This window comes from Pollicipes pollicipes, unplaced genomic scaffold (assembly GCF_011947565.3).
Source record: "Pollicipes pollicipes isolate AB1234 unplaced genomic scaffold, Ppol_2.1 Scaffold_4910;HRSCAF=5801_pilon_pilon_pilon, whole genome shotgun sequence".
NCBI classification, from domain to species: Eukaryota; Metazoa; Arthropoda; class Thecostraca; order Pollicipedomorpha; family Pollicipedidae; genus Pollicipes; species Pollicipes pollicipes.
The window spans coordinates 4,086-29,040 of record NW_023596583.1 but is presented as its reverse complement, the minus strand read 5'-3'; the positions used below and the strand labels follow the sequence as shown (position 1 = coordinate 29,040).

Sequence of the window (24,955 nt, the reverse complement as noted above, 5' to 3'; positions counted from 1 at the left end):
TGCCAAACATAGGCCGCGGGCACTATTCATGAACATAATCAATGGCGTGATGCGTGAAGTGATCTTTTTTTAAATAGCCGTCCATCCAATATTTATTTTTCGGACGTCTTCTGTCAGCTGTTCATTCTTCCAAATGTTCCTGCTTTGGCCGTGATCGTGCAAAGACTTGGGAGACAGGAACGTACCTCCTTGCCTCAAATAAGTTGTGACATCCACACTCAACGATTTTCCATTCCGCGGTTTTGGACTGATGCAGGAGGCTAACGGCTATCGATGCCGTGCCAGTCTTTGGCCGTCTGACACGGTTGTCTACGGAACCAGTGACTGACCAGCCGGTGAGAATGACCCATCACTGGGTCCAGCCGCGGATGCGGTGACGTTCGCTAGTATAGCACATCATTAGCCCAGCCGCCGGCGCGATGATGGGTCACCGCCCCCAGCCACGGGCGTGATGACAGATCACCGCCCCAGCCGCGGGCGTGGTGACAGGTCACCACCTCAACAACGGGCGTGGTGACAGATCACCGCCCCAGCCGCGGGCGTGGTGACGGGTCACCGCCCCAGCCGCGGGCGGGGGTGACGGGTCACCGCCCCAGCCGCGGGCGGGGTGACGGGTCACCGCCCCAGCCGCGGGCGTAATGACCTGGCACCGCCCCAGCCGCGGGCGTAATGACCTGGCACCGCCCCAGCCGCGGGCCCTGTAACGGATCACCGCCCCGGCCGCAGGTGTCGTGACCCGTCAGTGGACCCGGTTGTGGCAGCGGCAGGTGGCGCGGCAGGCGCGGGCCGGTTTACCGCGCGTCCGGCACGTCCAGTTTCTGTCCAGCCGGCGCAGCTGGGCACAGTTGCTCCAACGATCCGACCACGGGCACGAGTTGGTGCACAGCCGCTTCTTGCTGTTGCAGGAGCGCCGGCAGCGACTGCAGGGCCGGCCTGGCTGGTACGGCCGACCCAGACGCTCCACGTAGTTGCCGCTGTCGGTCACGTGGGCCGGTCACGTGGGGTGGGGTGGGGGGGGGGGCTGTCATGGGGATAGCGGGATCAGGTCAAAGGTGCTGAACTGGGATTGGTGTCGCCAGGTCAGGAGCGCTACATGGGGCGGGGAGTTGCATGGGGGCGATGCGGTCACAACAGCGCGTGGAGTGGTCAGCTGTCTCACGATAGATGGCATGATCTGGTTAAGGATCGCTCGAGGGTTTGTTGTTGAACCGAAAACGAATGGCGAATGAATAAAGCAAACATTTGCAAACACCGTGGTCGTTTTCATCTGCTATTTTGCAGGTTAAGTTATGGTTAAATATACCATCCATTTATGAGTTTCTAACCCAATGCCCTCGTGGCACAGGGCTGAAGGCTGGCAGCAGTTTCTTCACCACCCGTAAAACATCAGCTGATCACCTTTTGTTCCGCATATGGTTGCCGAATACCTGACGATATCGTCAGTTGTGAGCTGTGGCGTAGTAGATAACGAATGAATGGGCGACAGCCTGAAACATCTGTCAGTGAGTTGCACTCACGTGGGGCAGTAGTTGCAGACGTAGTTGTAGTACGGAGTGGGCTTGGCGTTCTTGCAGAAGGTCCATGCGCACCCCACCTTATGCGTGGAGTACCATACCATCTGGGTGTAGTGACCGACTTCCGTAAGGTTGTTCTTGCTTGAACCGAACCGGAAGATGTCCTTCTCCAAGAACCAGCTCTTAATGGCAAAGTACCTGTAGTTGCAGGCAGAAAGCGTTGGGAAAATCGTGTGTTAGGTGTTCCGGAGCTTCGTAAATTATTGAAACAAGTGCGCTGGCTCCGAGTGTATCGTATCCAGCTCGTTACAAAATCACCAGTCCAGCTGTTAACAATCGTCTGGCCCCGTGTGGTCTCAAGCGGTCCTGTACAGCCATGGCATTTGCCGTCGCGTTCTAGGACAACAGGACGTCAAGCCGTAATCCGTTTTCACTTCTGGCAGTTACCATTAGTTGTAGTCAGATTAGGTCCATATGAATAAAGCATGTGCACTTTCACTGCTTCGAGGAACATGAAGACAAAAAAGAAGAGCGGAGAAAAGGACCAAAAGTAAAGCAAATACATACCACGGCACTTTGTGCGTTGAGACGAAGATGTTCTGGCCGCAAGCACCGAAGTTCTGTTGCCACCTGCCCGTATCATTGGCGTGTACCAACAGCTGGCATTCCTCAGCCCATACCTGGGCGTCCTTGGCGGCACCCCTGTGCCAGCTCTGGAGGTGACAGAAGGCGCCAGCTCACTATACACACGCATACCGGCGGGTAACTCGTGGGGCTCCGTGAGCTGTCTGGAAAGGCGACGCGAGACGCAGGGCGCCATGTGCTCTTACATACAACAGGGTTCGTAGAATATGTGTTCACGACGCTTCGCCGCCGCTGAGATTATTCGCAACAGCGTCAAGGGGCGACATTATTGTGCATAGCTTGTCATGTTTTTCCCTTTGCACCAACGGGCGTAATAACACACAAGACCAATAGGCAAGGCTCGAGGGACCTTCCAGACCACCTCAAATTGTGCCCGACATAGTTTTAAATGTAAGGTGAAGGACTGTGCTGTGCCATCAATTCTCAGTTCCCCGTCAGCTTGCGCTGTGCGCTGTGCTGTGCCACCTCTCATGTCTTCCTGAAATCCCATCAATAAGCCCATGTCCCGTCACCGAGCCGCCCGCCCGCACGGGTATCCGGTAATGACTCTGACCTCCCTGCCTGCGCCGCCCGGGGCCTTCCGCCGCGCCGCCTCGCGGCAAAGAGTTGTCCCGGCCCGTATTGGGAGCGGCAGCCTTCGGGGTCGCGGCGCTGGTGACCCCGACGGCGGCCGCTTGGGCAACAGCGGGAAGCGCGCGCGTCAGCAGCGCCCACGTATAAGGCGTCAGCGGTGCTGCGTCAGACGGGCGACGAGCCGTCTCCGCCGGCGTGGTGCTGACCCCGGGCGAGGTCACCGGCGGCGAAGCTCCACCGGTCCGGCCTGGCCGCCGACGGCACCGCCGAGGCCGCCGGATCCGACGGCGTGGCGGCGGCAGAGCTGGTGCCTGCTGCGGCTTCAGGTTTGCGTGGCGCCGGGGCAGAGGTGTGCAAGGTGTTGGCCCCGACAGGAGGGACGCCATCGCTCGTGCCGTGTGTATTCCCGGGTACTGGTCCGTTCGAGCAGCAGGTACTGCTAGAGTCGGCAGCAGGCGTGCCGGGCGGATTCCCGGGTACTGTTCCGTTCGAGCAGCAGGTACTGTTAGAATCGGCAGCAGGCGTGCCGGGCGGATTCCCGGGTACTGTTCCGTTCGAGCAGCAGGTACTGTTAGAGTCGGCAGCAGGCGTGCCGGGCGGATTCCCGGGTACTGTTCCGTTCGAGCAGCAGGTACTGCTAGAGTTGGCAGCAGGCGTGCCGGGCGGATTCCCGGGTACTGTTCCGATCGAGCAGCAGGTACTGTTAGAGTCGGCAGCAGGCGTGCCGTGCGAATTCCCGGGTACTGTTCCGTTCGAGCAGCAGGTACTGCTAGAGTCGGCAGCAGGCCCGTCGCTAAGCCCGCTGATAACTCCATTCACCACAGACGACTCTAAAAACGCTGACGCTGTCGGTAGCACCTCGTTAATTGGGCCACTTGCACAGAAGCTTGCACGTCGGTCGAGCGTGGCGTGCACGGGCTGGTGATCGCGATACATTGACGCGGCCGAGGTGGCGCTGCTCTGTCGTTGTATTTGGCGTGTCTGACTGATTGTGGGCCTGACAAGTGCAAGCGTCCATGTTTACGTCCGACAGCGGAGCTTTTAGCGGTGTCGGTGCCAAATGCAAGTGGCAGGCTTGGCGGATGTCCAGAAAGTTAGGCGCCTGTTTTGTCACCATGCCGACAAAACCCCGATGTGCGAATAGAGTAAATTTGCATGCAGTGACAAAATGTAGGCTGCAGCAGTATATTTGTATCGTCTCAGGGTCATCTCATTTCATTTCTAATACTCATCATCACAGCCATGCCGAGAATTCGCGCAAAAATGAGTCCCGAGGCGCGGTTTATAATGGTATTTCCAGGAGGGGACCCGTTGCCAACGGACATAGCTCCCCGTCATCAGGTCTGGGGCGGATCTCCCCGCTGAATTGAGGCGTGCTTTGCGAGCCACTTGGGCTGCCCATTTCGAGCTGGCGGAAGTTTGTCTCTAACGAAGCCCGTGCATGAGCGTGAGCTGCTCCGACACTTCTGCTGATCATCCCGACCGGCTCCTTCAGTCAATACAAATGACTCGGCGGCCTGGAGTCTCGACACCATTTGTTGCCAGCCGCGCGGCTTCTTTCACCAGCTGGCGGCAGACCGCCGGTCAGGGGGCGGGGGCGGGGGGGGGGGGGTCGGCTGCTGACAGCGGGTAACACCGGCGCCATTGTATGCAACAGCGGCCGAACCGGGCTCCGGTCGCCGCACTGACGGCGTCGAGTGCCCCACATCGGCAGGAGCTCAGGTGTAGCGGCAGCGGCCAACAGGGGGCAGCAAGGATTGCCTGTCCCCATCTTTGAAGAAGGCCATCACTAAACTCACGGTGTTCCATGGACAGAAACGAGGCAAAAGCCGCGTCTGGATGTCCCGGCCCGTTCAGCTGCTGGGACCATGCGCCGCTGCTGAGCAAGGGACGCCAGGCGAGCGTTAGACACGCCCCGGCCGCCGTCCGGGCAGCCTGCAACAGCGTGGCGTCCACTGCCCTGCACGGCAGCACGGCCGCGACCGGAGACGGCCGGTGGACACGGCCGGGCGTGCTGGACCCTGCGACCCCTGCCCCTCTTGCTCCCGGCCCCCTACCTAACTCCTGCTTCTCCCTGCGTCTACCCCTGTCCTTGTCTTTCCCTGTCCCTGTCCCTTCCTGGCCCCACCCCCTATCGGTCCGTACCCCTTGCCCCTCACTGCTCCCACTTCTTCTTGCTCCGTTCCCCCCCCCCCGCCGCTCCCTGAACCCGTCCCCTGTCCACCTCCCTGCTCCCTCCCATCCCCTCCCTGTCCTTGCCCCAGGACCGATCGGAGGTGGTCGAGACAAAGCCGCTTATCTAATGCATTGGACGAGGGCCAACAATCACGTCAAACTCCAAGTCTGACTGTGCCAGGCCTAGATAGCTCCTAGTGAGAGCACTTCAAGCACCATAGAGGCCATCTGAACATCGTGTGCAGTCCTGAATACACCGTAACATAAGGGTATTCGATATTTTGGTGACCACCCACTGTGACAGTGCCGGGACATCCGCTATGAGCCCCACCACAACGGCGCCGGCCATCCCACCTGCCAGCGCCAGCATAGTGGTGGTAAGACCAGACCTTTACCCACCGGCACTGACGTCTGCCAGCGCCAGCATAGTGGTGGTAAGACCAGACCTTTACCCACCAGCACTGACGTCTGCCAGCGCCAGCATAATGGTGGTAAGACCAGACCTTTACCCACCAGCACTGACGTCTGCCAGCGCCGGCATAGTGGTGGTAAGACCAGACCTTTACCCACCAGCACTGACGTCTGCCAGCGCCAGCATAGTCGTGGTAAGACTAGACCTCTACCCACCAGCACTGACGTCTGCCAGCGCCAGCATAGTGGTGGTAAGACTAGACCTCTACCCACCAGCACTGACGTCTGCCAGCGCCGGAATAGTGGTGGTAAGACCAGACCTCTACCCACCAGCACTGACGTCTGCCAGCGCCAGCATAATGGTGGTAAGACCAGACCTTCACCCACCAGCACTGACGTCTGCCAGCGCCAGCATAGTGGTGGTAAGACTAGACCTCTACCCACCAGCACTGACGTCTGCCAGCGCCAGCATAGTGGTGGTAAGACCAGACCTTTACCCACCAGCACTGACGTGCCCTGGCGAGTCTCCACCTGCCAGTACTACCGTCACATTATATACGTCCCTGCTCCTACCGGAGCGATGATGCCACATCACCTCCACCCACGTACACCTCCATGTGTCGCTGCCCGTGTCCATCCCCCGGCGCTAGCAGGGCACAAGGGGGCCAGCACTCACCATCTTGAGCATGTTGGCGGCGCGGGGCTTCACGCGGCTCCTGAAGCGGTTGTGGAAGTGTGTCAGCTTGCGCTGCACCTTCGGCGAGCGGGCGTCCAGCTGCCAGCCGGCCACCTTGTCACCAAAGAGTTTGGGCGCTGGAACAGGGGGCAATCGCGTGAGAGAGCCGCGCGGCTCGGCTTCGGTGACCGGGTCTGGGTGAACGTCTCCACAGCGGAGCGGGAGGCGCCGCGTGAGGGAGCTGTGCGGCTTGGCTTCGGTGACCGGGTCTGGGTGAGCGTCTCCACAACGGAACGGGAGGCGCCGCGTGAGGGAGCTGGGCGGCTTGGCTTCGGTGACCGGGTCTGGGTGAGCGTCTTTACAGCGGAACGAGAGGCGCCGCCAGAGACGGGGGTACCGTGACGGGGATACCATCAATGTGAAAAATGCTCTCAATGCAGCTAAACTGCGCTGGTCGGAAAAAAATGTGTGAGCGGCTCTTCTCATTAAATTTTCACTCTGTTGGCTTCTGAAGCTCTTCAGAAACACATAACACATAACATATCTAGATGTTATGTGTTTTGCCAGCGGTAAATAGGGCAATAGTACAGTCATTTGTCTATTGTTGCTAACACTGTAATAGTGACGTCAACCGAATACAGCTGAACACCGAGGACTGCGGGTAACGCAGCGGTCGCCAGGAGGCAGTCAACCGAACACAACTGAACACCGAGGACTGCGGGTGACGCAGCGACTGACGGGAGGCAGTCAACCGAACACAACTGAACACCGAGGACTGCGGGCGACGCAGCGACTAACGGGAGGCAGTCAACCGAACACAACTGGACACCGAGGACCGCGGGTGACGCAGCGGTCGCCAGGATGCAGTCAACCGAACACAACTGAACACCGAGGACTGCGGGTGACGCAGCGGTCGCCAGGAGGCAGTCAACCGAACACAACTGAACACCGAGGACTGCGGGTGACGCAGCGACTGACGGGAGGCAGTCAACCGAACACAACTGAACACCGAGGACTGCGGGTAACGCAGCGGTCGCCAGGAGGCAGTTAACCAAACACAACTGAACACCGAGGACTGCGGGTGACGCAGCGGTCGCCAGGAGGCAGTCAACCGAACACAACTGGACACCGAGGACTGCGGGTGACGCAGCGGCCGCCAGGAGAAGGCTAGTGTTTTGTGTACAAGAGACGGCTAGTGTAGGCGAGTTCATGCTCATGACGGCTTCTGTGACGCTGTCACCGCTGATGGGTTCTTTCGCAGATCTGTCCAAGATTGCAAGACCTGACTAAGCAGGCTGGGTGACGACAGAGGGCAACGTGTAATGGACATCAGTGTGAAGTGTGCACTGCTTAAGAAATGCATGACTTTCCATGAATCATGTTGTTTGACAACGCGGTGATGAAAGGAAGCGGCAGAATATTCAAATTTAATATATCAACTGAGACTTAAGAAACACAAAAACAGACTTTCACAGTTTTCGGTTCAAATAAATGGGGGCACATTTGATGTGATATGAAGCCTAGTCGTCTACCTGCCTTGAATCACGCGCATAGAGCTTTATCTCTACCCGACCCTCCGGCGGCTGAGAGATCCAGCACGACCCAGCAGCTGATGTCAGCAGCATTGCCGGACATTACAGACGCTCTCAGATGGGGTGGGGTGGGGTGATTGAAGCTGGGGTGATGGAACCAACAGCCAGCAGCCTGCCGCCTAGACACCAGCCATGCACTGATCAATGGCGCAATGCTGGGACGGCGGCACACATTGAGATGATGCCGCCATTGACGGGCCCGGCTCTCCTGGCCAGCCAGACCCGTCAACAAACGGATCGCCAGTAGCCACGCTATCAAAATATTTGCGGTCTGCTGCGACGAGAGCCGCGCATCTCCGGCCGCCGTTCCCCGTCCACGGCTGGTTTGAACACAGGCGAGCTGAAATAGCCTGCGGACCATTGTGGCGAGGGATCATGAGCCCGGTGTTGTTAGCTACACATTCCCAGACGGACTAACATAGACACAGGGTAAATACAAGTTGCAGTTTAATAAACACTGTCATCGTTTTGACGTGGAGCGTCGCTGTAGCTGACAATGCGGTCGGTGCAGAGGGCACATCAGGACTCCAGAATCGCAGCCCGTAACCAGCTACTTTGGACTGCGGCATGTTTTCTTGGAACACTTGTGTGCTGAGGTAAGATGTGCACGGAAAAGCACCGAGGTCATTTCCCACCCCGGTTGATAACGGGAAGTTGGAAGAGCCGCCGCACCAAAGCCGCAGCTCCGGCCCGTCGCTCGCAATCGCCTCGTTGAGGTGCGGGATTCCTGGAGCACCCGACGGGGGCAGTGTTTACGTCTGCGGCGTCGGTTGCACCGGCGCCGACGTCGACAGCCGGGCCGGTGTACACCGTGCATGACAGGCCGGTCGGTGCCAGCGGGGCCGAGCCGTCGTCACCTGCCGTGCGGCTGCCACGCTGTCTGGCAGACGCCGCCAGCGCCAGCTGAGCGATGCGACGACGAAGCCGGCGCAGGCCGGCGGCGAGAGGTCCAGCCCCCAGACGACCGCGCCCGTTCGTGATGCGGCCTACAGTGCCGCCCAGTTGCGATGGCTCTCAGCGCTGCGCCTCCGATGCCAGATGAGCACGGTGATGCGAATGGCAGGCGCCGAGACGGCTCGCTCATAGCGTGAGCAATCGCGCTGTTAGTCAGAAGAGACTCTGACGCGCAAGGGAAACAGCGATAATTCGACCCCATCCATTCAGGCGTGGTCCGGTGGGCTTTTCAAAACAAAGATGGTCACGGTTACAGCAGCCAAAACAGCAAACAATGACTGCAAAACTGAAATGTTAACCAACCAGGAAGCCATGGTCGCTGCTGCCGGGGTGATGAAATGCCCCCTTTATCACCCACTGGGTGTAAGCATGGACAAACGACCTGGACACAACCAGGCTAACCACAATATGGAGCTCTTCCGCGGTGAGGGTGCTTGCGTCAATTATGTCCTGCCTTTGACTGATATTAATATTGTTTTTAGCCTTGCGTATCAAAAAACTTTTAACTGGATAATCCAACTATCATTTTGGACCCGCTTGTACTATTTGATTGATCAACAAAGCCTGAAAAGGAGCATAAAGATCGATGAAATATATTTTCTTCGGCGTGAAAGCGTCACGAAGGTGGACTTCAGACACCCGTTTAAGCAAATTTCTATGCAACATCATACGACTCATGAATAAATTCATAACACGTGGGAAATCACGTCCCTTAGCCCCAGCTTTTTCGTGTTTGGGCAATTGTTACGGATGTCTCGGATCGAGTCGTGATTATCTAAGCATCTCGCCGAGAACCATATGACATATCACGTCCCGCATTACATCCGTTGGGAGTGCCTTGCTTTATTAGAAATCGTGCAGCATTGCTGAAACTGACTCCTTTTGGCCTGTCCTTCGAAAGATTGAGGGGAAGAAAACTTATCTTGCTAAAGGTGTAACCAAACAAGAGTCAGACTATTATGACGTAGTTAAATACCGGGTATCCTCGAAAAAATAAACAAGAACGTGGCAGCATGAAAAGGTAACTTATGCAGGTCCGGGAGACTTCGCAGAGCATTATGACACCAGAAGAGGCTCGAATCAGCAGTACCTGGCCATGTAGCCAGTTACAGTAAACGACGGAGATAGATGGGTGAGAAAGCTGGCTACATGAAAAAATGACGAAGCCGGCATCTAAAACGATTACTTCATAACTAAATAAGTGTGATGGCCTCGCTGCACATTGAAAAACTGGTTGAAAAAGAAAATGTATTGATATTTCTGCAACAAAACTTTGTAAACACAATAAATGGGCAGCAAATTCAAAATTCAAAAGTTTGGACATTGTTTTTTGAATCGAGGTTTTGAAATTTGACGTTATCGCGTATAATTACTTTGACAGAGGCTTGTAGTCGAAATATCGATACATCTCTCTTTTTCCGCAGGGCATTCAACGAGAGATAATGTCATTATAATCGTGTTATGTATTTGTAATGTTCTCGCAGCTGCACTGGGCTCAGATTCAGAGCTTTTGACCTAACAGTATGAAGATGAAAGATGATTGGTACAAAACCACTTGTAGGACTCACCCATAGCTGTAAATTCTTACGTTTTTTGACCATATCTCACCGTCGGAAGAACATAAATAGCACAACGAGAGCTTTTGGGCTTTTAAGGATGAAATTGTTCCATCACCATCCAAAAAACATGTTCAAAACCAGAAACAAAAACATAGTCCAAAATAATAAGTAAAAATAGGAAGTGACCAAAAACGCAGCCCACAAAAAGCACCACATTTAAATAAAGATGTCTTTGGAAAGGAATCACACGGTTATACTTGACATTCATATCAAGGCTTAGTTGACGCCAAATTTACTTGGTTTAATTCACTCAGTTTTGACGTGTGATATCTAAGCGCAGGCAAGAGTGTCAAACGTGTCCAGTTTTGCTTTGAACACGCTTGTTTTTTTTTCTCTCAACTCGGCGTGCGCACAAGGACGCGGGGGCTATGATCAAGTTGGGGGGGGGGGGGCAATTCCAAAATGCTACAAAAGACCGCGATAGATTAAAAAGCGGGCCTTTTACAAGCAGAACACTCCCATGCAGGTCAGAATGGACCCTTTACAGACCAGAATTCGCCCTCTACATACCAAAATGGGTCCTTTCCAGTCAATAATGGACACTCTTCAGGTCAGAATGTATCCGATAGAGTAAGGATGGACACTCCGCGGGACAAAATATGTCCTCCACAATCCATAATGGGCCCTCTACGGGTCAGAAAGACCCACTTGGCAATTAAGCTCAGAATGGGACTTGTACGTTGTCAGAATAGCTCTCATTAAGTCGGAATGAGTTTTTCACAGGATAGAATGGCCCTCATCAGGCTTGAATGAGCCCCTCTCCAAACTAGAATGAGCCCTCCATAGTCGATGATATGTCCTCTACACATCGAAGTGAGCCATCTACAGACCAAAATGAGCTCTCTTCGGGTCAGAATGGGCTCATTACAGATCGGAATGGGCCCCCTCTACGGACCAAAATGAACTCGCCACAGTTCAATGATGGGCTCTCTTCTGGTCAGAATCCCCTCAGAAGGGAGCTTGCAGTCGGCAATAGGCCTTCTGCAGGTCAGAATGGGCCCTTAGCAGGCGAGAATGGGCCCTCCACAGACCAAAATTGGCCCTCTACAGTTAATACTGGATCATCCACAGGTCATAATGAGCCCTCTTCAGGTCATAATGGTGCTTCACAGGCCGTCATGAACCTTCTTAAGACCGGAAGGAGCCTTTGATGTACCATGAGTAATGGGCAATCCACAGCTGATGCACCGTTAATCCAATACTCCACAGCTGATCGACAGTCAATCCAACAATCCACAGCTGATCCACAGTCAGTACAATAATCCACAGCTGATCCATAGTCAGTCCAACAATGCACAGTTGATCCACAGTCAATCCAACAATCCACAGTCTTTTTCAGGACAGGTCCACTAAGTGTGGGGGACTCCCTCCAGCATTTAAGTCAGGGAGGGGCGAGTTGCCTCCACTGCCCCCTCCCCCGTTCCCGCGTCATTGTACGTGTCTTATTTATGTCAAGTAATTGTGAATACGATTAAAGCAGGCAGTCACTGTTGGCATACCATTTGCTTTTTGTACCCGGTCCGCCGGATCAGGTAAATGGCTTTCCGGTATCAGTTGGCTTCAAAAAATGTCCAAGATTGGTGTTATGGTTTTATTATTATCTCATCAGTGAAATCTAGTGCGTCATGTAAATATATATATATATATATATATATATATATATATATATATATATATATATATATATATAAAACGCATGCAATGTAGCATGTCAACCAGCTTCTCATATAACTGTCCATAGGCGTGGAGATGAGAAAATGAAAAGGTCCACCCTTGCTGGTGGAGCTGTCTAATTCATTTCAAGCCCGTCTCATTTCCGTTTAAATTATGTCTCACAGTTTTTTCCGTTTTCTTCCAGCTATCACAAAGTTGTCTTTTACTACCACCCAATCAATCATTTTCTGTATACATCTCACCTCTACGCAACATACCTCATCTCTGTTCAACACTTCTCACGTTTTCAACACATTCCACCTCTGTTCAACACATCTCACCTCTGTCCAGCACCACATCCCATCCCTATATTGCACCGAATCCCGCCTCCATTCGCACCCCTGCCCTGCATCACATATCATCTTGTTACCTGCACCAGAATTAACGCCATTCTGTGCTCGGTCCCAGCGTCGTATCTTACCATTGTCCTATCACTACCTTTCGCCGCTGATATGTCACCAATATCTCCTCCGTCCGCCATCGCGTACCACCTTTGTCTCACACTGCACACTCACCCATGCACGTTTGCACTGCTCACTCCAGTACCATCACGACCGCTCGGCCCTGTCCCGCCATCCCATTTCATTCCCCCCCCCCTTCCCTCCCCCCCCCCATTGGAATCCCTCACCCTCCCGAACCACCCCATCTCACCCCTGATCCTATCAGCACCCCTCATTTGGCCCCTCAGCATCCTCACCTGGCCCACCAGCACCCCTCACCTGGCCCGTCAGAGCCCCTCACCTGTCCCATCAGCACCCCTCGCCTGGCCCACCAGCAGTCCTCCCCTGTCCCATCAGTACCCCTCACCTGGCCCACCAGCATCCCTCACCCTGCCCCATCAGCACCGCTCACCTGGCCCATCAGCACCGCTCACCTTCCCCATCAGCACCCCTTACCTGCCCCATCAGCGCCCCACACCTGGCCCACAAGCACCCCTCACCTGGCCCATCAGCACCCCTCACCTGGCCCACCAGCAGTCCTCCCCTGTCCCATCAGTACCCCTCACCTAGCCCACCAGCATTCCTCACCCTGCCCCATCAGCACCGCTCACCTGGCCCATCAGCACCCCTCACCTTCCCCATCAGCACCCCTTACCTGGCCCATCAGCACCCCACACCTGGCCCACAAGCACCCTTCACCTGGCCCATCAGCACCCCTCACCTGGCCCACCAGGATTCCTCACCCTGCCCCATCAGCACCGTTCACCTGGGCCATCATCACCCCTCACCCTCCCCATCAGCACCCCACACCTTCCCCATCAGCACCCCTCACCTTCCCCATCAACACCCCACACCTTCCCCATCAGCACCCCTCACCTTCCCAATCAGCACCGCTCATCTTCCCCATCAGCACCCCTCACCTGCCCCATCTCCACCCCTCACCTCTGTCGCGGCGCCACTCTCTCATGACGCGCTCGGCGGCGCCGGCGGGCCGGAGCAGCACCGCCAGCAGGACGCACGCGAGCAGGCACCGGACCTCCATCGGGGGCGGCTCTGGCGCTGGCACGGACGCCGTCGGGGCTGGCGGCGCACTGAGCACCGGGCTGCCGGGGCACCGGCCCAGACCCGGACTGGGCCAGCCGACGGCGTCCCCTCCCCCTCCCCTCCCCTGCCCCGCTCCCCCAGTTGGGACGTCGAGACCGCTGTCTGGGCGCCGCCGGCAGCCCACGTCATGCTGCGCGAAGTCTGGCCGGTGTACACTGGCACGTCTCAGACATGTGCAAGGCGTGGACGGCTAACATGCAGTCGTCAGGCTAGCTCGAAAGCGAACGTCAACAGAAGTCAGACAACAACAGTTTGGAGGGATCTCTCCGTGCTGTTTTTTTTTTTTCACGACGCGGCCCCGTGCCAATGCGAACGAAGCTAGACAGCTTAATTTGCTAGTTGCAAATTGATCTGTCAGGTGAAATCTGGATGCCCGTTCAGGGGTCCAGGCATGTTCGCCTGTCACTTGCCATGTTCCTACCCATCAGCGTTCAAGGGGCATGGACATGGTGACCTCTGACCTAGGCATCTGCCGTGAATACGTTGTTATATAACCAAAGCACTTTGCGGGACTACGGGACGTTCTCAGCTTACGAATATGGTCATTTGATAGGCATTTCGATCAGCTGCTTATGATATGAGGAAGTAGACTCTTGTCATACAAACAGCCCCGAACGGAAGTCTAATCTCGGGGCTCACACAGATGCACTATTGCGCCTGAAATGACCAGACCAGAAGTCACTCGTCAGCGCTTTACCTCATAAACTTTGCATTTGTTGAAATCCGTCATTCTGGAGCAAACTCAATTGCTTTTTTGGTACGCTGCATTTCGGTTGATATCTGGCGCGACCGCCGGCCAGCCATGGAAGCCTGGAACCTGCCTGGTGTGCGGGCTTTGTCTGTCAGTGATTATGGCGATGCTCGCAGTGCAGGATAATGTGTTCTTGGCCTTGATGTTCGTGAGCTGTCGTCCGGGCATGCTTCTCCGTAACTGCGTCGAAGTTTGACATACCGAAGTACAGTCAACATTTTCCCCTTTGATTTATGCTCACATGTTAATACCGGCAGCCAGCAAAGCAAATTTATGTGACAGAAACTGGATTTCGATGGAGATTTAATATGATTTCAGGGAATTTCAACACTGCAGTTGGTTTACAATGCGGTGATTCATGTGAAAATAAAATACTAGATAGCCATCGATGACATTTTGTTCTTTACCCACCTACCCAATGATGACTGATTTCATTGGTGACTATCAAAACAAGATTATTTTACGAAAAGAGCGACTGAAAAGGAAACTATCACAGTACATAGAGTCAGGGAGCGAGATGGCACTGGAGATGAGTGAAATTTAGGATCATCCGTAGAGCCAAGCAGGGCCATATTCATATAGCGGCCCAGAAGGCTCGTGCCTCTCCTTTTACCCCAATCCATTAAATGTATTATTATACGAATGACTAGATGTTGACAGTTAAACGTTTCCGGCATGTACAGAGGAGAAAATGAAAAATATTCGATGGCATAAGTCTGACACGGAATTTGCACACCTGAGGCACACTTAAGTTGTTTTTTGGTGACATTGTTTTTAGCTGCACCCCTCCCCCCCCCTTCCATTGCTAAGCTTTGTGTCCATCATTTTAAAAGAGTAAGTCATTTTATAGTGCGGCAGAAACTAATATTAAGATTGGTGTTGCTAAGAAAGTTATCACAAGATGTAGATCAAATACCCAAACAAAAACACGACAATCATTAACTTAAAAGAGCTCCCTCCATATTTGAAGATGTTGAAGCAAGCATCAGATATGGTGAAATAAGCTCACGCAATTGTTGGAATACTTTTATCTGGAACAGACTACTCTAGATACCGCGATCTCCTTTATTGGGAAAAATGGTGCCCAATACGTCCTTGTTTGATTGCATCACCGTGTCCTGCACAACATTGATTGAGACACAATGGGCAGCCGTTATATCTGAAAATGGCACTTACGAACACCGGATGCGAACGGCTCGACGATCATACTTTCTCTATCTTGATTGCCGCATGGTCGGTGTATTACATGATTTGTGTGAGGCTATCATGATGTCATAGATTACTGCATGACCTTGAAATAGTATGCATGAAGTAGTCTGCACATATTTTGCACGAAATAAACGAAATAATATCGAAACGAAGCATTATCTGCACGAAATATTCCGCACACATTGTATGAGGTTATCATGACGTCATAGAATGTCTGGATGACATTGAGGCAGTCTGCAGGATATATATATATATATATATATATATATATATATATATATATATATATAGATATATATACATATATATAGTCTGCACATATTTGCAGGCATGTTGCTCAGAAACTAAAGAGGTTTAGGTATTAAAAGGGCAGGGCCATGAACTGCAACGAATCATCTTCAAAACGGCTATTTCAGTTCAGAACCTCATACAAATGTGAAACACTCCCTTTAACAGCCGACGACCGAGAGGTCGGGTCAGGTCAGGGGGGTCGCGGGCAGCCAGGCGGCTGGGGACGGGTGTGCCTGGCGCCCAGACACCACAGACGCTGGTCGGTGTGGGCTGTAACCCGGCTTCAGTCACCCCGGGCCGGGCCACAGCCGGAGGTCTCCCATGTCCGGGCTGCTGACAGCAGATCCAGGCCCTGGTGCTGATCCTGTGTCGAGGATCTGATGTCAGGTCCAGCAGTTGATCTGTGTCAGGAGACCAGCAGGTGACCGCTGGAGATGTGTTGCAGGTCGAGCGTTGAGGATTATGGCGCAACGGCGGCCATGTTTGTGGCAAGGTTATCTTGCGGTTTCGAAATTTCGTGATTGTGATTAGTAGGCTTTTAGTAAGCGTAATGGGCGGCAAGGAAATGTTCGCTGATATATTTGAGCAAATCTGTTTATCAGCTTCGAAGGGGCGAGAAAGAGCCTCACATCCGGCCGTTCAAGATGAGGCCAGACACGGTTGATGTCCTTGTCACCTCCATTTACGTGTTCTAGGGCCGGCCATAATTCATGTTTTACAACAGAACTTGATTCATAGACTGAACTTATCATGTTATTTGGGTCGCCAGAACCACACCTGGTGGCACGTGACTGAAAAGGGTGTGCTCAATAAACCGATCAAATAAAGTAATCACGCGTTGCAAGGCGAAGTTTCGAAACATTTCTTTTATGGTGCGTGACCCATTCAGCACACAAATGCAATCTCAGACCTAATACCTGGACATCCAAAGCGGCGCGGGTCCATACCCTTTTGACGCGATGCCATGACAGGAGATTAATAGCCGTTCCTCGTACAGTCATAGCCGGGATTTTCTCAGACCCTGCCCTGCCTCGCCCGGGTCCCCGTGCGGCGATTCATGGCCAGGTAACCCCACCTCCCATCAGATGCGACTCACGTATGAACGTCGTCGCGGCCCTTACTGGACCGAGTCGCGACAAGCGGCGCTGGTGCAGCGGGCTCACACGACACGGCGAGGCGTAGGCGTGTGACCGTCAGTGGCTTTAGACGCTCATCAGCCGCAGACGAGGTGTAGGGTGCTTATGAATGAGCTGCAGCCTTCAGTCGCGTTGTAGACCAGCCAGTCATGTTCTAGGTCAGGTCACCGGTGACCGGTCACATGGTCTGGGTCAAGTCACCGGTGACCGGTTACATGTTCTGGGTCAGGTCACCGGTGACCGGCCACATGTTCTGGGTCAGGTCACCGGCGACCGGTCACATGGTCTGGGTCAAGTCACCGGTGACCGGTCACATGGTCTGGGTCAAGTCACCGGTGACCGGTCACATGCTCTGGGTCAGGTCACTGGGGCCCGGTCAGATTTTCGGGGTCACCATTTTGGTCACTGTTGTGCGTCTTGAAAGGAACCACTGTATCAAGTGCTGATGGAAAGAAATAAGATAGGCCTATTTATTTTACAATAGATGAATGAATACGGAAATAATTCCTACCCAGATCGGTACAGCAGGCTTCCCTTTGGCACGCATCCCCCCCCCCCCCCCCCACATCCTGCCGTGACTACGGGACATCCTGCCCCGTAGTGACGGCGTTTGAAGTGGGCAGTTCAGCGACGTTCACCCCAAAAACGGCCGCGTCGGATGCTACTCTGGTAATTGGAGCAAGTCTGCTAATAGATCCTTCAACAAGCTGGGAGACTCCTGGCGCGCACTGCATGACCGCCGCACTACAGTACTCTTGGCACGCACTGCATGACCACTGCACTACCGTACTCTTGGCACTCACTGCATGACCACTGCACTACCGTACTCTTTACCGTACTCTTGGCGCGCGCTGCATGACCACTGCACTGCCGTACTCTTGGCACGCACTACATGACCGCTGCACTACCGCACTCTTGACGCGCACTGCATGACCGCTGCACTACCGTACTCTTGGCACGCACTGCATGACCACCGCACTATCGTACTCTTGGCGCGCGCTGCACGACCACTGCACTACCGTACTCTTGGCACGCACTACATGACCGCTGCACTACCGCACTCTTGACGCGCACTGCATGACCACTGCACTACCGTGCTCTTGGCACTCACTGCATGACCACTGCACTACCGTACTCTTTACCGTACTCTTGGCTCGCACTGCACGACCACTGCACCTACCGTACTCTTGGCACGCACTACATGACCGCTGCACTACCGTACTCTTGAGGCGCACCGCATGACCGCTGCACTACCGTACTCTTGGCGCGCACTGCATGACCACTGCACTACCGTACTCTTGGCACGCACTGCATGACCATTGCACCACCGTGTGATGACCGCATCGTAGGACCGTGCACTGTGAACAGCACTGAAGGGATGGTGAAATATACATTTATAACGACCTGGTCTCGAGGGCGGATATTCCTGACCAGGGCCGGCGGTACCGACTTTCTCAAGGGGGAAGGGAAAGCAGATCTAGGGGCCTCCTAAGCAGATCTGGGGTCCCCTGTCAAACTCCCTGTTGCCTATTCTGCTTGATTGTCGTCTCTACTTCTCTGAAAGAACCCCTTAGGTAAAGTAGCTGAGGAAGTCCTCATCTTGACTTAGTTTTTTCGTTGTTTTAATCGGGCATCCCTTTGAGCTGGGGCGGCTTCATCTGCATTTCTTATGGTTCCTTTGCATGTGATTGGATCTCATTTGGATTTCTGGGGCCTTCTGTCAAACAATAGTGCCGCCGTTGGGCATCTAGGGCCTCCTCCGGGGCAAATGCTTCTCCTGCCTGCCTGAGGGCCCTTCTTTTGATTTGGTGGGATGTTCTTTCCGTCAAATGGGCTTCCGGAAATTTCGATGGACAAAATTATATTTGCTCTTTCTCAAAATGCCTAGGGCGGCCGACTGCCCCTCTTCCTTCCACTTAAAATATATTTCGTTTACCATTCAAAGCTCTAGCTATGGATTCTTGCATAAATCTCCCTTTGAGGAGCGAGCAAGACAACACTGGACTGGGCTTGTCCCCGAGACGCACCTGAAGGTCTGGATCGGCCAGTGTCCAGCGGGGCGTGTCCCGCGCCGGCTGGCAGCCAGGCAAGTCGCCAGCACCAGCAGAGAGGGGCTCCAGCGGGTTGAGAGTACCGTCCCGACATGACCGCCGGGCATTTCCGGCAGCGACGGCCGCCGTGCACCAGTTGGAGGTCTCCATTTGGGAGCGACGGGGGGGCGCAGACGGCGAGACGGGGGCAATGCGGTCAAGGCGGCGGCCGGAGGGGTGTCTCGGGGCACCTGCGCTCGGAACACCCGCGAAGACCCCGCACTCTGAACAGAACGCAAACTCGACCCTCAGATCGGGCTGTGCGTAGACGAGATTCCATGCTCCAGGTGCTTGTCCTCTCCAACTAATCACTTGCTTTCATAACCAGCTAAAAAAAACAAGGTGTACGGTGGGAAACTAAACGTTCATGGACCTTTTCAAAACCGCACCTAATTTTCCAGTGAGCTATTATTAGTAATTATGACGAATTTTACAAAAATAGTAGCCTCTGTGAAGATGTTTAGAAATAAAGCTGACATGTGTGAATAGTTAAGAATTCCATGGCCACAAACACTGAATTGAGAGCAGTGTTGGGTCAGTCATTCCTGAACGCCTCTGACTACAAGCAATCCCGTGGTTACGCAGCGTGTCACCCAGTTATGCGAATGCGATGGCATGACTATTGCGTCAGTCACCGCACCGTACCTGTCCTGTGTCACCGTACCGGTCTTGTGTCACCGTACCTGTCCTGTGTCACCGTACCTTCTTTGTTTCCGCATCTTCTTTGCGTTGTCGTGTCCTCCAGGAGAAATTATGTGCAATGTGAATCTCAGGATATTATAATTTTTCACATCCGTAATCTTCGTCCCATTCTGAACGCTTAGTCATGATGTCGAAACTTGTTTTGAAGAACGTTGTTTACGGTATGTAGGCTTAGAAAAAGCTCTTTTTCAGTCGTTGTGATCAACACTATCGCCGCAAACAAGTTTTTATTCGTGTGCCTCGCTACAGCTCGTCAAAAATTTTCGGCTCGCCTGTGTTTTGGGCAGTCTTTAGCACGACACCGTGTACTGGGTATCAGGACCTGTGGGCCTGCATGATTACAAACGTTCTTGAAGCGTGCAAGCTATTCCACCTTCACTCCCGGCGCCTCGTAAAAACCCGTAGCCATGAGGACCCTGAAACCGTCAACCTTCTGTTTGAAAAGCTGCCGCATACTGCAGCTTGTTTGCACCCGATCCATGTTTTATCTCGTAAAAAGTAGCCAACACGTGCAGACTGCCCTAACATATCAAGGAATTTGCTTGCCAAAACATGACAGCGCTCGTCATGCCAACATTATCAGACGGGACCCACCGGCGATCTAATTCAATGTCAATGTGGAATGCACGAGAACTGGGACGGACAGCAGGGATACACATGATGGTCGACGCGTCTTTCAAAATAGCCGGTAAATTTTATTCCACAAGTGCGAAAAATGCGTTTGTTTCACCATCATGTACTTACTGGCCATTTCATCTTTGCGGTACGTTATGACTCGGTCCCATATAACCACATAATAGAAAATAGCAAAATTGACTGCAAAATAGAAAATAGGTACATCATGACAAAACCCGCTTGCTAAGCAGAATTTACCGGATATTTTGTCGAATCTGACAACAATGGACTGTCACCCTCGTTTATCTCAGTTTTCAGTATATTTCATGCGATATCCAGCAGGTCCGTGTCAATTGGACATGAACCGTAGGCGGTGTCCCAGCTGATGCTGAAATGGAAAGGACTATCAGGTTCCTACAGGATACTGTGTGGTTTAAAACGAACGTTAAACTTATAGTAATGTGTTCAGGTACTTGTGTACCAACAGGCGAAGGAAATTTCATGTTTGTTCTTAATCCCAGAGTTTCTTTCTTCCGATATGCATTTGTGGGACTCAGAGGTGCATTGGAGGGGGGGGAGGGGGGGGTTTAAGTCAGCATTGGGAGGAGGGCACCCCCAAAGTGTATAAAGTACCGCCCCTGTTTAGAAGTAATCAGCCATGGACCTCCTCGTTCACAATGGACCGACACTTCAGCACTCCTTCGGGTCTGCCTCTGGTTTGCAACTCGCGCGTAATCCGCAGTGACGTCACGGGGGCTGCAGTGGCGGGGGCACGTCATTTTGCGGTGCTCAAGCGCCTGGCTGAACTCACTGAGTTCGGAGCATTGCTCCCTGACATGACCGGCACCCGTGCTATTCTTATCCCAGTATCACACCCTGACGTCACGTAGACGCACGTCACCGGAAGTCGTGAGGGGAAGGAAGGGATTCCACACTGCACATCACTTCGAAACACGACCGAAGCGGCAATGATGCAAGCTTGCTCACGGCTGCAACGATACTGGAAAAAGTGCGGGGCGAAGATGGTGATGGGCAGGATTATCCCAGATTTGGAGGTGATGAGAGGGGCTTCAAGCGCTTTATAAAGGTGTTGAAATGCTTATGTCATCCGCACAGTTTTCTCAATTTCTTTCAAATTAATGTCACAAGTCACCGAGCTCGAGTCTGGTCAAAATGTTAAACACTGCTGAAACGCCGCTACCACACGGTAGGTTATTTCAACCGTTAAATGATCTCCTAAACGAACTAAAAAATTGAAATTTTCGAGAGCCATCATAATTCCCTGAAAATGAAACAACTCAGAAGCTAACTATCTCGTTTGTTGCGCCTCGTGCGCCGAGTGTTTGTTGAGCTTCGTCATCGAAGTGGATTGGATGTTTGGCATGTCCGCAGCCAGAGAGCATAGCACATGACTGAACTGCTGCCCAGCAAGTCTAGCTTGGGCCGCGCGTCAGTTTCGGCCAGCCCGTCCCCCACAAAGCCGGTCATGGGCCAGCTGGTCTGTCCGCAGTTGCGGCGCCGTGCCCAGCTCTACCCTCCGCTCCCCGTCCGCGAGCCGGGCCCAGCTGCGGTCGGCGGCGGCGGGCGTCCTCGGCGTGCCTTATACGTCGCCGGGCGGCGGCCGGGTCGGGGTCAAGCCTTGGCGCCGGCCGCCGGGTCGGCCCGGCGGAGAGGCGGGCGGCGCTGGAAAAGGCCGGCTTGTGCTGACTAGGACCAGACGGCCGGCTTGGGGAGCGGATGGGTCTGCCGAAAGGCGGGCCGCGGATGATTGTCTGCCTGACCTCACGGTGACCGGGTCCTAAGTGCGTATCGCTGGCCACCCGCGCGTGGCACAGCGACACGCATTTAACGGAAGAAGACACTGCCGCTGCAGTGTCTCTGTCCGCCGTGCGTGATGTGTCTGCCGTGTCTGCTGCGTCTGCTCTGTCATTTGTGCCTGTTATGTTCGATGTTTAGTGCTAGCCGTAACTGAGGTGTCCATTATGCCCGTCGTGTTTGGTGCCGCATTTCGTCGTAAATGCGCATTGCACCCGGCTAAGAAATGCGCAAAGACAAAGAAAAAATGTCAAACATGCTCTGTTGACTTGCACATGAACTCTCACATCTGCTTTCTAAAATGTGTTAAGAGTGTGAATCTTAGGTTTATTGGATGAAAACAATGTTGTGGGATAAGACTTCATTCATCTGAGAACTTTGTCGGTACCGAGACTTAGCCGACACAGGAAACCCACTTTGGGGTATAAGTACGGTGGCTCGGACGGGGCACTCCCGGCTGACGGGGGCACTCCCGGCTTGACACATGCGGTCTGCCCTGGAGAAGCCGGGCGCTGGGAGAATGCGGGATGAGTCGCGATTCAGGGAAAAGGCCCATGTTAGAGTGAGCCTGGAGTGTCTGACTTCAAGCCATAGGTATATGGTTGTCCAGGGTGTGAGACACTCCTGTCTCCGAGCTGGCCGCGGCGGGCACCGCCTGTCTGCCGAGCGCACGCAGGGCACATTTTTGCACGCGATTCGTCGATCGATGATCGCAATCGACGGAAGTCCGTACACACCCCGAGCTCACAATGCAGTACAATCGGACAAAATATCAGTAAATGTATGGGGCCGGGCTTGAGTCAAGATCGCTCGGATATCGGTCCACGATCGATTAGCACGTCTTCGACGTACGATTTCAGTGTCAATTTCTTGATAATGATTCACAGAGGTTTTGAAAATGTATCTGAATGCCTCTTTAGAGCTTCAGATGCTGCCCCTTTTTTATTTCCCCTAAAACCGACGACAGTCAAGATTGCATCCACAAGAATGCACGATCATGCCCAACACAGATTACTGCAGATGTACGCTATCTCATCAGATATGTTAGCCACTGGCGTAAACGTCTTCCTTCTCGTCGGCGCCGCGCTCCAATCACCTAATACAAGTCCAAAGATATCCCGGGATGTGTAGATGAGCCCTTCTAGCGATATGCCTTAAATGCCGCAGTTCAAAATTGCTATTTTAACGAAATGAATCAGGCCGGCACCCGCGAACTGAGGGCGTGGCCTCACTACCATAACTGACGTCAACAAGAAACATTTCTGATTGTGCTTGCACAACATACAAGCGACGATTGCATGTTATGCATGCATTATGAGTGTGCGTGCACGCTCCGGTGTGATCCGACCAGGGGCACTAAGATCCAGACCTTAAAGCTCCAACACATGCACAGCTCTCTGGCGCGGGGTGGCGTCGCCGGAGTTGGCGCCGTCCACGTCAGATGGTGTTTGATTTGCAACTGCCCAGGTTTTTCAGCTGTTCTGCTCAGCTTACCCGCACTGGGTGGCAGAGCATACGGCGGCGCCCAGTACTCTGCGAAGGCTGGTCCTTCTGGTACGTTTGTTGTTGGTATGTTCTGGTATGTCTGGAAACCTGCGTTTGCTATGGAACGAATGACTGGTGTACGACTGATTGTGCGTGGTAGATAAACTAACCAATAACCTCGAGGGTTTGGTGAGACTGTAGGTGTTCAGCCTGTTTAAGAAGAAAAGTTTCCTAATGTTGCACTGCTGCATACATCTTAACGAGGGAGCTCTAACGTTTGTCAATGTTTTTACGTTATTTGGTTCATCCGCATACGGTATGGAGAATATTTTGTACACCAAAATAAGGACGTGATATGTCATTCCAGATGGGATGGTCATGCGGGTAAAGTTTGATGTCGTTCGGTTTATGAGAAAGGTGTTGATATGAATGCATATCACATTTCAGCTTTGCACAAAGGCTGCAAATTACTGCCAACATTTTCAAGTGTTAGCACATGTGGTCGAGCTCCACCTTAAAAATATAACTTGAGGCCAATGCTGGCACAATCTATTGCTCTCTGTTTGGTGCCACACATATGTGGGTAAAAAATGGACGTGAATGTGTATTGCGTGGCATAGCCCATTATGCCAAAACATTCTGTCCCGCTGGTAATGTTCTGTAAATTTGCGAACCATGAACGAACGACTGTAATATCCTCGTATAGCACGAATTCATGTATTGTTATTTGCCTGAATTAACATCCACACATTACACTCGCAACATTCCCACCAGTTAAATAATATTCATGGGACATTAGCTTCGCCTTTTGTGCACATCAAAGACAACCACACAACAAACGGCAATTGTACTGTCACCGATGACGATCGCAGCCCAAGGTAACAGACATCAATGCAGAAAAGCAAGCCAGCAAATACAAATGAAGTCTAGAATACGTACTGTGAGCTGTGACGTGACGGAGCTGTACACAACTGTGACGGAACTGTAAGCAAACTGTGATGAAACTGTACACATCTGTAGCGGCATGACACTGCTGGAGAGGTGTACGATAAGGCGCACTTACACACCGGTTTATTTCGAACGATGCAACGTGCTCCTCATTTCAACGCTTCCAAATTCAACGTGAACGGCACCGTATCCCACCTTTCCGGGGCAGCATATTTAGTGGCCTCGTTCATCAGCCAAGGAAATGACTGACGGCTCTAGAAACCTGACCGCGTCCGCTGCAGCAGAGGCAAGGAGCAAAAAAAAAAAAATGGCACCGGCGGTAGCTCGTCAACGGCGGATTGCCGTGACTTCATCGATCTGCCTCATGACTCATGACTATGACTCTCCAGAAAAACCTCCCGATACGAGCACCTCCACGAGTCGCAGCCGCTTGAATACCGGTGACGGTCGCCAGCCTGCTGGTCACGGTTTCCTGGCTCATGTCGCGGAGCAGGCCG

The 24,955-nt window shown here is 53.2% G+C and overlaps 1 protein-coding gene across 1 annotated transcript; it reads right to left on the bottom strand.

Annotated features, from left to right (window-relative positions):
- Window positions 1-671: 671 nt before the first annotated feature.
- LOC119101898 (cysteine-rich secretory protein 2) lies at window positions 672-13,376 on the bottom strand. The gene is made up of 5 exons (XM_037225285.1): window positions 13,255-13,376; window positions 5,995-6,131; window positions 2,082-2,227; window positions 1,518-1,712; window positions 672-974 (listed from the first exon to the last, which is right to left on the bottom strand). The coding sequence occupies exons 1-5, from the start codon at window positions 13,352-13,354 to the stop codon at window positions 740-742; spliced, it is 813 nt and encodes a 270-aa protein (XP_037081180.1). The 5' UTR covers window positions 13,355-13,376; the 3' UTR covers window positions 672-739.
- Between the last annotated feature and the right edge of the window lie 11,579 nt (window positions 13,377-24,955).